The 11,420-nt window shown below is 50.2% G+C and overlaps 1 protein-coding gene across 2 annotated transcripts in view; it reads left to right on the forward strand.

Annotated features, from left to right (window-relative positions):
* The window catches only part of ATE1 (arginyltransferase 1), an 84,037-nt gene extending 73,101 nt beyond the window's left edge, over positions 1-10,936 (forward strand). For both annotated transcript variants that reach the window (XM_004680384.2, XM_004680385.2), the window contains exon 12: positions 7,081-10,936. In XM_004680384.2, the coding sequence (XP_004680441.2) occupies positions 7,081-7,259 (179 nt within the window). In that variant the 3' untranslated portion in view covers positions 7,260-10,936. The remainder of the gene's footprint in view (positions 1-7,080) is intronic.
* The last annotated feature ends 484 nt before the right edge of the window (positions 10,937-11,420 follow it).

The following is an 11,420-nucleotide window of genomic DNA, read 5'->3' on the forward strand; positions in this document are numbered from 1 at the left end:
AAATTTGCACTGAAGCCGCTGCAGCTGGCTTGCAGTTCTGCATGCTGAACCGCTGTGCCACCAGGGAGGGCCCCCTTGTTCCCTTTTTAATGGATTTTTTTTTTTGTAGATTTAGATTTACGGAAAAATTTAATGGGAAGTACTGAAAGTCCTCATGTGCCCTTTGACCACCCCGGAGGGCCCTTGCAGGTGGCTCGTGGAGGTGAAACACCTCTGCCGGCCGCCATGAGCCAGTGGTCAGCCGTTATCGCTGGCACTCGTGGTGCGCTCTGGGCGTTGGCAGCCGCGAGACAGCCCGGTTGCCCCGAAGCCTGCTCCAGCGTCCACCCTATACCCCCACTGGCGCTGCCTCCACCGCTGGCCCTGGACAGGCCGCGTGTGGTGCGTAGCCCTCGCAGGCGTGTCTTGGGGCCAGGAGTGTGCGTCTGCACGTCCCTGTGTCTTCAGGGCTTCATCCTTCATTTCTTTCGCCACCAGAGTTGCAGTGGTTGTGTGACGGTGCTGGCCGTTGGTTACCCGGTTCCTTACGGGGACACCTTGGTTGCTTGCACAGTTTGGCAATCATGAACAAGACTGCTGTGAACATTAGTTTGCAGGGTTTTGGGTGGACGTATTTTTCTCAGAGGCGCATTTACTAGAGGATAGGACACAGCGTGTTCACCTGGCCCAGTGGTTGCATATTCTGATACACGTAGATAATAACTCCCATTTAAACGTTTTTGCTGTTGCAGACACCCAGACTTTTAAAGATATATCACTTTGCACACATGCTAACAGAGCTGTAGGACAGCGTCCTAGAGGTAGGATTGCTCTTACCAATAATGTGATTTGCCCAAAGGCAAGTTGGATACTGGTGTGACCTGCCCCACACCTAGCGTAAGGCCCCTGCGGCTCGCGAGACTGGGTGCAGGTGTGGAGGTTTCCCAGGGAGAGGCTTAGAGCACAGTCTGGAGTGCGGAGCTGCCTCCCAGCGCTGAGAGTCAAGTCAAGGAGGGAGACGTTCGTTGCCCTGTGGTGAAAGGAAAACCAGGGCAGTGATGCAGGAAGGCCACAGGGCAGAGGAGGTGGCCTCTGAGTGCACATTACTGAGGTGACGAGACTGCAGCGTGCTCATTGTGCTCAAGAACAAGGGCACCCTTTGACCTCGGTGAATGGAGTTAAGGCAGCCGGGCCAAGATACACACTGCAGTAGGTGGTGGAGCGAGTGGGAGGTGAGGAAACGCCTTTGCATAATGTGCTGTGAAGGAGAGGAAAGTAGACTCAGGCCACAGGAGGGCGAGTGGGGGTGGCTCACAGGGAGTTTAGTTTGTGCGGGCTGCAGTCTTAGACCTCAGAAGTTCGTGGAAGGGAGCGAGTGGAGAGAAAAAGTGATGACGGGGACTGTGTCATCTGCAGAGCATGTGCTGACGCGGTTGACTCCAAGAATGGAACAGAGTGGATTCTGGCGAAGGCTTTGGCAGAGAAAGGAACTGGTGTGTGCCACTGAGCTAGATACCGCAATTTCCAGTTGGAGCTAGATACCGCAATTTCCCCCGAGAATTCTCAGGGTTTTGCCACCAAAGGAGCTTTTATAGGTGTCCACTTTGTGTCCCCTTGAAGGAATCGCAGCCAGCCCGCAGCCCACACTCACTCTGTGGACATAGTGCCTGGCGACCTCCCTGTCATTCGGTTGCATGAGCCCATGAGGTCACCGGTCAGTGAGATCGCCGCTCACCTCCACGGCCACGGCTGTCAGATGTGGTGGAATTTAAAACTTGATTTAAAAGAAAAGTTTTTTGCCTCACCAGCCAGACAGCATAGACCCTAAAGTGAACTGATTCATGTGGATAATGTGAAATGCTGTCCACTGCCCAGCTGTCAGCAGGAGGGCGGGCTTCGTGAGGACCAAGGCACAGTGGGGACAGAGGGGACAGTGGGCGTGGGGGGCCCGGTTTGCCACCGCCCCACCCCCACGTGTATGAGGCATTGGTAGGAGGCACAGAACACGGTTTAGCGTTAGCGTCTGTTAGTTCTTAGCTTGAGGTGATGTCCATGAGCAGGAAACGCGCCAGCACAGCCCGCAGAACCGCAGGCCCTTCACCCCGCTCACCCCGCTCCTCCGTCATCAGCGTGGCCACAGGGGTGGTGTCATTTCCTCCCTTGCACTTTGATTTTTCCCTGAACCATTGGAGAATAATGATGACTACGTTGTGCCATTATCCTGGAAAACTTCACTGTGAATTGACCGAAAGCAAGAACACTCCTACACCCATCAGGGCGGTCATGGAAACCAGGGGCAGCCCCTGCGGGCTGAGGTGGCCGAGCTTGCCCAGCGCGCCCTCGTGGCAGGGAGCACATGAGCGCTTCGGGCTCTGACCCAGGGTGCCGGTCGGGATCACACGTGTCCCTTCATGTGGTGTCTCCTAATCTCCTTCCAGCTGGAGAAGGTCCTTAGTCCACCCCACCTTTGACCTCGACGTTTTGGAGGATCCGGTTCAAGCGCCTTCCAGGACGTCGTCCTTCGTGTTCGTGAATGTCTCCCTAGGCAGGTCCAGGCCGCGGCTCGGGAGGGATGAGCCTGGAGGCGGCACCGCGAGGCCTCAGAGCTGCCCTCGCAGTGCCGATGGACTTCCTGCTACTTGCCAGGGCGAGGCGTGCCAGGGGTTTCTTTCCGCTGTAGGGTTAGTGATTGTCAGTGAGGTCACAGAAGCGTCCTGTTTTCCCAAACTTCCATCTACTAATTTTTACCTCCGTTGATGTTTCTTGCTTGGGTCACTTGGGCCCGAGACGGCCGCCTGGTGACGATTGTCTCCTTCCTCACTCCTCCTTTGGAGTTGGCCTCTGCAGGTGGCACGGGCAGCCCCTTGCCCTGTTGATGCCGGACAGCGCGTGGGGCCCGCGGCAGTCCCGCCGTAGCCGATATTCTCGCCATTTAGTTTGAATGCGCAGGCCGCCTTGGGGTTGGCATGGAACCCTCAAGCTGCCGCCTGTGTTCCTTCGACTGCCCCACTGTTCTTTGCGCACGTCTCACTCACAGGCAGACCGCAGCCGGCTCCTGTACCGCCCCTGACCAGCTCGGCCTTGGGCCCTTCTGCTTGGGGGCGCCCTTCCTCCTTGAGGAGAGTGGTAATTGGCAAACAAGAAGTGGTACCAGGTATTGTCATTGCTGCTGGGGTTTCACTGCTCCGAGCTCCTGGGGTGTGGGGCTCCCCGCGTCTGCCCTGGCACCTGCAGGCAGGGGGCAGCAGCGAGCCTGACTCTGCCAGTGCCTCAGGCTCTGCCTGAGATGCAGATTCGTCCGCTGCTCCCCCTCCCCAGCAGGGAAATCTCCTCCCGCTGCCTCCCAATGGTCATGCACGGTGGTCTCCCTGGTTGTGCCCAAGCTTCCCCTCTGTCCTTCAGAAATTATGCATGTTTTCACTTACATTTCTTTCATTGTTTTCAGTTTTTAAATGTAACCTTTATAGGGTAAATATTGATGGTGAAATAGGAAATATTTAAGATAAGACTGCTTAAGGGTCAAAATACATAGGGTAGAAATTGGCGAGAACACAGTCTTATTCATGAACAGAGGAGGGCTTTTATTAGCACTTCACGGAGATAGCCTGTGCTAACAAGCCTGCCAGCCGTTGGCGGGGGCAGGAGTTGGGGCAGGCGTGCTGTTTGCACGGGATTGACTGGAAATCTGGCCTTGTCCCGCCTTCCCTCTGGTTACCTTTTACAGGACTTTGATGCCAAATGACAGTAACGCCCCAACTAATGTAATCTAGAGTTCTTTCCGGCTAGAGATCATTTGAAGGATTATGTTTTATATTGTGTTTTGTGGTTTCTGGAAGCTAAGGGTTATTTTTATTCAAAATATCACAAGTTTAATACAATTAGAATTTTTCTCCATAAATAGTGACCATTTTGCCAGAGCAGTTAGGAAAGAAAATGGAGTGGAACGCATCGAGATGGGGAAGGAAGAAGGAAAGCTCCACTTGCAGGTGGCGTGATCCCGCACACAGAAAGTCCTAACGCATGTACTTGAAAAAGGGCCAGCGCGAACAAGCCCGTCGTGCGGCGGCGGGTCAGATTCAGCAGGTGTGCCGACAGCAGCGTGCTGCGGCCGCCCGTCCACTCGTGAAACTGGGTGGGCAGTTTATGGTGGCGCCAGCTAGCACAGGCGTGGTCGGAGTGGATTCAACAGACAGCGTGTCACTGCCAGGACAAACATCACAAGTTCATGTTCTGAGAGACTTAGTGTTATTCTTAGTCCTCCTCGAGTGGACCTACGGGTCACTGCAGTTTCTACTGAATACCAGCTGATTTCTTGAAGAAAATTGACAGTTGAGCCTAAACTTCACATAAAACTAGGGAATGCAGAATAGCCGAAACAGTCTTTGGAAAGAACAATGAAGCTAAGCCTGAGACTGCAGCATGCGGACAGGCATGTACACCATGGACTCAAGTTGGATGTCTACGGTGAACTCGCTTATAGTCTGACCACTGTCAGAAGTGACACTGAGACAGTTTAATAGGGAAAGAATAACGCGGTCTGCACCAGAGGGTGCAGGTCGGCCGGACGGCTGCCGGCCAGAGCGTGGAGCTGCACACTGCATGAAACTGAACTCAGTGCGAGAGCTGAGACCTCACGGTTGTTAGTGACTAAAATAGGGACACTTTTGACCCTGGGGTAGGCACCAGGAGCACAGGCAAAAAGAACAAAAGATAAAAATTTTCAAGACTTACTTTCTTAGCATTTTTTTTTTTTAAATCAAACCCCTTCTGAGTGAAGTTCCTCGCAGCAGTAGCTCCTGTCAGAGCCCCAGCGTAAATGCCGAAGAACCAGCTGGCTGAGTTCGTGGTTGTGGTGTGGCCTTGCCTGGCCCTTGCTATCCGGACTTAGGTTTCCCTTCGTTTCTTGCCCTGCCCTGCCCCACAATGATTAAAGCCTTCATCTTGATGCCTCCCGTCACAGAATGTTCTAAAGCAGATTTTACTTTGAACCTTTCAGAACTGAGTTGAGTTCCAGCATATATTTTATTCAGAATTTCAGTTGTCTGTTACATCAGTTTTGCGTGCTCAACTGTATTTAGTTGTCATCTACTATGCCTGCCATTTATACAGCTATCTGCATGAGACACTGAAAGTGTATAACCTGTTTTCATGTTTATATAATGGTGCTGTACTAATAAATAATGAAGTGCAGAAAATAGACCGTTTCATCATTTCCTGCAAAGCCTAGAGGTTAGTCTCTTTAAGAATAACAAATGAAAGAAAAAAAAAGAATAAGCAATGAGTTAAATCCCCATAAGGAAAGGTGAAGCTTTGATCTCTAGATTCTTTTCCTTTGAAGGCACCTGTGATGTGCAGCTCGTCTCCTTTGACTAGAGGTTGGGGGTTTTTCCTTGAAGATGAAAACGTCATCGAGTTGACAGCCTGTTTGTGTCACTAGCGATCAGATGCTCCTCTCAGAACAGCTTGCAGGATCGCCGCCTGCCTTTCCATGGAGTTAAAGAGCAGAGCACTAGGGACGAAGGGTGGACGGGGCTCAGGTTGGCGTGTGCAGACGTCCCCGTGACAGCTACTTCCCATGGACGCAGAGGAAGATGAACTTGAGTCGCAGCGTGGCTGATGTGCCAGTGTCCTCGAGGTCCCTCAAGGCTGTGATGCTGGGGGGCTAAGCTGTACGATTTGCGAGTTTATTAGACAAGCGGTACAAATGATGGGTGATCACAAAAGGGTTTTGGGAGGATATGGGATTTTTTTAAATTTAGAGGATACATTATAACTGGCTTATTTTTAGTATTTTTAATATTTGGTTGACTTTTCATGGTTTAGATTTCTAATTGGTTTCAGTACTAATGAAGTGGAAAATAGACCAAACCTATCTTCATTGATTACAAAACTGCAGGTTACTAAGCCCCGAACACAGAAATGTGTTTTATCGGTGATGATAGCCGGTGGTTGCCGACGTTGGTACAGTGTGCTCATCAGAGAGCTTGACGTGATTTTTCTGGCCTTGACGTAAGGTCTGGCTATGATGTGGTCCTAGTAAGTTCTGCCTTTAAATGTTTGAGTGTTGAAGTTGATGGCACTGGTGGCCTGATTGGGAGCCTGGTGGGTGAGGAGGGGAGTGTTTCATGCAGGCACTGACCTTCCTGCCCACGTCGTAGAGTTTTTACAGAAAGCACTACTTTTGTGATTTACAAAGATACAGATAAAAGTGAATGTGCTTATTATTGAGTATTCAGTAATATCGCTGATTCTCAGAAAATGCATCGCATCCATTCGCCAGAGCACTAGGCTCTCAGCCCAGCCCCCCGGTGGTCTCAGTCTGCATCTCGAGGTTGCTGCCTCTGGGGAAGGATACAGTTACTGCTGCTCTTTCTCTCTCAGGCCTCAGTGCAGGGGAAGGGTGGCTGTGTTCTTCTACGGAGCCCTGAGACGCCTGGGTCCCTTCCCTGCTAGCTTTTGTGTTTGCTGAGCGGAGGTGGGGAGCCTTCAAGGTGGGGGCTGGAGCTCTTGCCGTGGCGTCCACACTCTGGGCAGCAGAGTGCAGGGAGGGCTTTTAATAGGCCAGTAATCCTTTCTAGAGGTTCCTGGGAACCACCACAGTCACGCCCACTCACCACTCCTGGCCACAGCCTGGCCAAGAGGCAGTTCCCATTACGGCACCGGCTTTCCCGGGCATGGCCACTGTGCCCAGGAGGAGGCCCATAAGGGCTCTGCATGTGCCCCGCGAAAGCTGCCCTCCTGCCCTCCTGTCCACTGAACACTGGGCCCAGGCCAGCCCCAGGCCACCCGAGCACAGCCTCAGCATACCGCTCCCTGCACAGATGGAAGCCTCAGCCTCATGCTGCGCCAAATAAATGCCCATCCGCCGCAAGAAAGACAGTTGCCCAGGGGCCGAGGCCAGCGCCTCCGTGCGCGTGCACCCCGGCGGGCGCGCGGACGGCTCCGCAGGACCCGGGTTTCTCATTTGGCGCGCAGCCTGGTGCGGCACGCCTCGCTGCACCGCCACTCCAGGACATCGCCGCGCGCGATCTGTACGCTTCCCACACAGTTTTAGCTAGGACGTGAAAAGTCGTTCCTAACCGCATGTATCTGTTCCCACAGTGGACGAAGGCCGCAGTCAGGAGCCCGACCGGCTGCAGGTGTTTCACAAGAAGGCCGTCCTGCCCTACGGGGTCTACAAGCAGCAGCGGCAAGACCCCAGCGAGGAGGCCGCGGTGCTGCAGTACGCCAGCCTGGTGGGGCAGGCGTGCTCCGAGAGGATGCTGCTCTTCAGAAACTAGGCGGTGCCGGGCCGCCGGCCCCACCCGTGAGGCTTTTATTTTGAGTGTTGGATAGCCTTTCCGAAATATTTTGTGGCGATGTATTTGTGAGACTCTCATGGTTAACATAAAGATTTTTTAAATGTTCTGACCTGGCCTCCTCACGGGGGGCCGAGCATTTGGAAGTTTGTTTTATGAACCAGACCTGGTAAGCTCTGGTTGTTCATGTTTTGGAACGTAAATTCGTAAGTGAATGCTAAGAAGCTTAAATGACCCTTTTGGGTCTGTCTTGTCAGAGAAATGAATGCAGCTCTTTCCTCAGGCCCATTTTAACCTGTGTCAGCTGGGCAAGAAGGGGGGTCTGCTTCACCTCTGAGAAAACACGTGGAGAACAAAACTGCAAACCTTGTTCAGTCTCAGATTGCTGCAGAATGTTATAATAGGTAGTTTAATAGAAAATTTAAGAAAAGGAAAATGCAAACGGAGTGCAAAGGGTGTCGTGTCAACAGCAGCCACCTGTCCCGGGGTCCTGGCGAGGCCGCGCCCTCGCGGTGACGCTCCCTCACTCGGGTGCCCCCGCCCGGACGGTGAACGTGTTCACGCTGCTTATACCTTACTTGCTCCAGCTCAGAAAATCCTAAGACGTGGAGTTTATGAAGGAAAACGTGGGCCCAGCCTTGCCCTGAGCCCCGCCAAAGCTCTTCAGGCCACAGAGCCCCGGCCCGGCTCCTTGCTACTGAGTGCAGTGAAGGAGCACACGGCTGCCGGCAGTGAGCCTGTAGCTAGGCTCCTCTTGAGCCCCGCAGCAGGCGAGGGGGCAGGCGAGGGGCCCACTCGCCCTCGGGTGGCTCCGGAGACCTGCTCTTCGCGGCCTGAGGCAGAGCGGCCCTCCCCACCCCGTAAGTTCCTTTGGCCGGGCGGCACGGACCTCGTCCACCCCGTCGGGGCGGGGTCGCGGGCGGCGGGAGGAGTGTCGCCCACGCGGCGTCGCGGCGGCAGCCGGCCCGGCCCAGGGTGCCGGCTTGTGCCCGTCCTCAGCGGCCGTCCCCTGCTGCCAGCTGCTCGGCCTCTGAGCGCTCTCCGTTCCCATTTTTCTATGGATCGATCATTAAAAAAAACACCATTAAATTTAGTAGTTTGAATTCCACAGCTGACTTAAAATTTTTCTCCTCACTGCCCTAAATTAAGCAGAAACATGCTTAATTTAGCCATAACAGGAATGAGCATAAAACAATGATTTTAAAATTCAAATGTCCAGAAATGAGAAATCCAGACACATTCTCAGCACGTGTGTGGGATACCTGCCGTGCTCAAGCGTTCTGCTAAGGGTGGGCAAAGGCATTTTCTCTGGTAGCACGGATTTTACATGTTTCTGGAATTTGTGCTTCAGATTGTCTCCTGGGAGCGTCTGACCCTCTATTGACCTTTTTTTCCTTTTCCCTCAAAAGTGAATTTTTTTAATCATTACAAAAATGATATTCACTGTAAGCAGCTAAAACACATATAAATTAAAAAGTAGAGGTAATCTGAAGTCCTACCACATCAGCTAAAAAATTGCTTTACAAACACACTCATTAAGCAGAATTAGATTGTCCATGCTGTTTTGTTCTCAGCATACACTTACGGACACACCTGAATTGAAAGAAATGCCGTAGTGGGGTTTCAGAAGTGTTGGGAACCTCAGACCTACTGAAGTCCCTGGCATATTCAAGTCCAAGTTGATGTCACTGCGTGTCACCCCTCCCCGGGCGGCATGGGGGATGGGGCTCGTAAGAATCACAACGCTTGAGTAACAGACGAAGAGGGAGCTTCCATCTTCCATCTCACCACAGCTCCGGTTTCGTCCTGCAGAATCCAGTTAATGGTTCCTTCAGAGGAGAGGGGGCAGCCCTTGGGTCCTGAGTGTGGCCCTCGCCCGGCCCCCCTGCAAGAGAAGGGCTTCTCCCCTGCTGTGTTCAAACATCCGTACTCTTAGGAGACCGGGAGGGTTTTGTTCCTAAGGAGTGAGATGTCTTTAAAAGGTGACTCTCTGCTCTTTGGGGCCCTACGTGAGTGACTTGATAACGGGCTGGAAAAGGCAGCCAAGGAAGGGGATCTAACTTTGTCAGTTAACAAAGCAATCTAGATGAGAAACGGGACTTTATGTTAATAACTTCAATCTAAAGAAAGATGAGAGAATCTTTCAAAGACAGTTTCTGTCTTTTCAAGACTGGTTGTTTTGCATGTACAATTTTAGTGTTAATAGTTCCTTTCTGATTTTAAATAAATTCACGTCGTCTAGTTGTCTGTCTAGGTAAAGAGATGTAATCGCATTCCCCATGCTACCGTCTTTAAATTATTTCATTTCTGTGAGATTTTCATTATCTTATTTTTTTAAATGTAATCTGAGCACTTTTTTATATTCTGAAAGACAGAGGCTATTATCAGATAAATATATTATTCATTTGATTTAAATTATTTAGATACAAAGCTATTACTGTTTGCTTTCAAACAGCTTATCCTATTTTTCATCCATTTTGGAAAATACCAGTTGTGTGTGGTTTCTTAATACATCAGACTCTGTTTTGTAAATGAACCTTTTCAGATTTGTGAACAGTATATGGTTTGACTTTATTGGCTTTAGGTTATTTCAGTGTGAATAAAGATGAAAAACGATATGATGTCCATTTATCTGAAAATGTATCTTATTGTCACTGACTTTAAGAAGGAAATGAAATGGGAACAATCGGGAGATGCTTAAATTAGAAGTTATTCAAGTGTGTGTTCTTTTCCAAAAGAAAACCCGTAACTATAAGGCAAAACCAGTTTGGTTGCGTGTGGTTTTTGTTGCTCTCGTAAATGCGTTTTGAATAGTCCATTTGATAAAGCTTGAATGGAAAAAGAATAAAGCAGTTTCCACCTGCAGTGGCTTTTCTGGTCAGTGCTTAAGTCTTATGTTTCCGTCTTTAAATGCTCAAATGCGTTTTACCTGGAGTGAGTGTGGACAGCAGGAGTGAAGCCCTGGCCGCAGCAATCCTCATTTAATGTTTGGAAACTGTTTTTTGGTTGTTTGGGGAGGTTTTGTTTGCGAACAGATAGTACTTTTGATCCTAACGCGCAAAACTTCTTCAAAAGACACTTGGGACCCGCACTGTTTGGCCGCCAGCACGGACACTCTGGCTTCCTTTCTCGGGAGCTGTTCGCTCCCAACTTGGAGCAGACGGTCTAGATGTGCCCAAGGTCAGTTCGGGAACGGGCATTCTTTCAGAGAGATTCAAAGTAAACCTTAAGGAGTCAATGCAAATAAATACTTACTTGAATTTCCATCAGCCTCTCACAAAGCAGAGCGTGCTGTGACGTTTACAGCGTCACCCCGTTTGCGGGATATATTTACAAGCGTGCTTGCTCTCTTCACACTAAGGGTCTTGTAAGGTGACGGTAAAAATGAGTCCTCCTTTCCAGGTGACATAAATATTAACTATAATATTTCTGGGATTTCTTTCCAGAGTGGAAATAGCTTTGTTGTTTTCCATACTTGAAATTGGACAGTGTTTTTGCCAAAGAACATTTAGACATGATAGAGAAGTGTACTGTAGAAAATAAAAATCACTTTTAATTCCATTACTGCTACCACTGTTTATGCTTTGGTATCATTCTGTCCATTTTTTTTTCTACCTACATCTATGTATAGGCTTTGTTTATTTTTAAATAAAAGTGGAATCACGCCATGTATTGTGTGTATAGTTTTTTTCCTCATATTTTAGCATCTTAATATATCGTGACTATGAAAACAATAAGGAAGAATATAACCATTTCAGTGACTGCATAATATTTCACTGTAACATCGTCTGAGAGAGGGGACTGGAGACTTGAGTCCTCCAGCGAATAATGGACGATACTGGAACTGATTCACAGCAACAGTTTTTAATCAGTTTTTTGGGGTAAAAATTGTAGCATTATTCTTAGTCCCCATTTCTGGCTTGCATTGAACCAGTGTGGATTTTTTTCCCTTATCTAAAGATTTTAAGTTTAATGCCCCAGCTCCCTGGTGGCACAGTAGATTAAAGCACACCGCCACAGATCTGGCCGCAGTCTCTTCAGTGTGAGTTTCATCCCTGGCTGGGGAGCCTGACCCACATGGCGCAGCCGGCCTCTCCTGCCTCCCCGCCGCTCTCCTCAGCAGTGTCCTTCCTCAGTCGACCT

Source organism: Condylura cristata, unplaced genomic scaffold (genome assembly GCF_000260355.1).
Source record: "Condylura cristata isolate star-nosed mole 26May11 unplaced genomic scaffold, ConCri1.0 scaffold00011, whole genome shotgun sequence".
Classification (NCBI taxonomy): domain Eukaryota; kingdom Metazoa; phylum Chordata; class Mammalia; order Eulipotyphla; family Talpidae; genus Condylura; species Condylura cristata.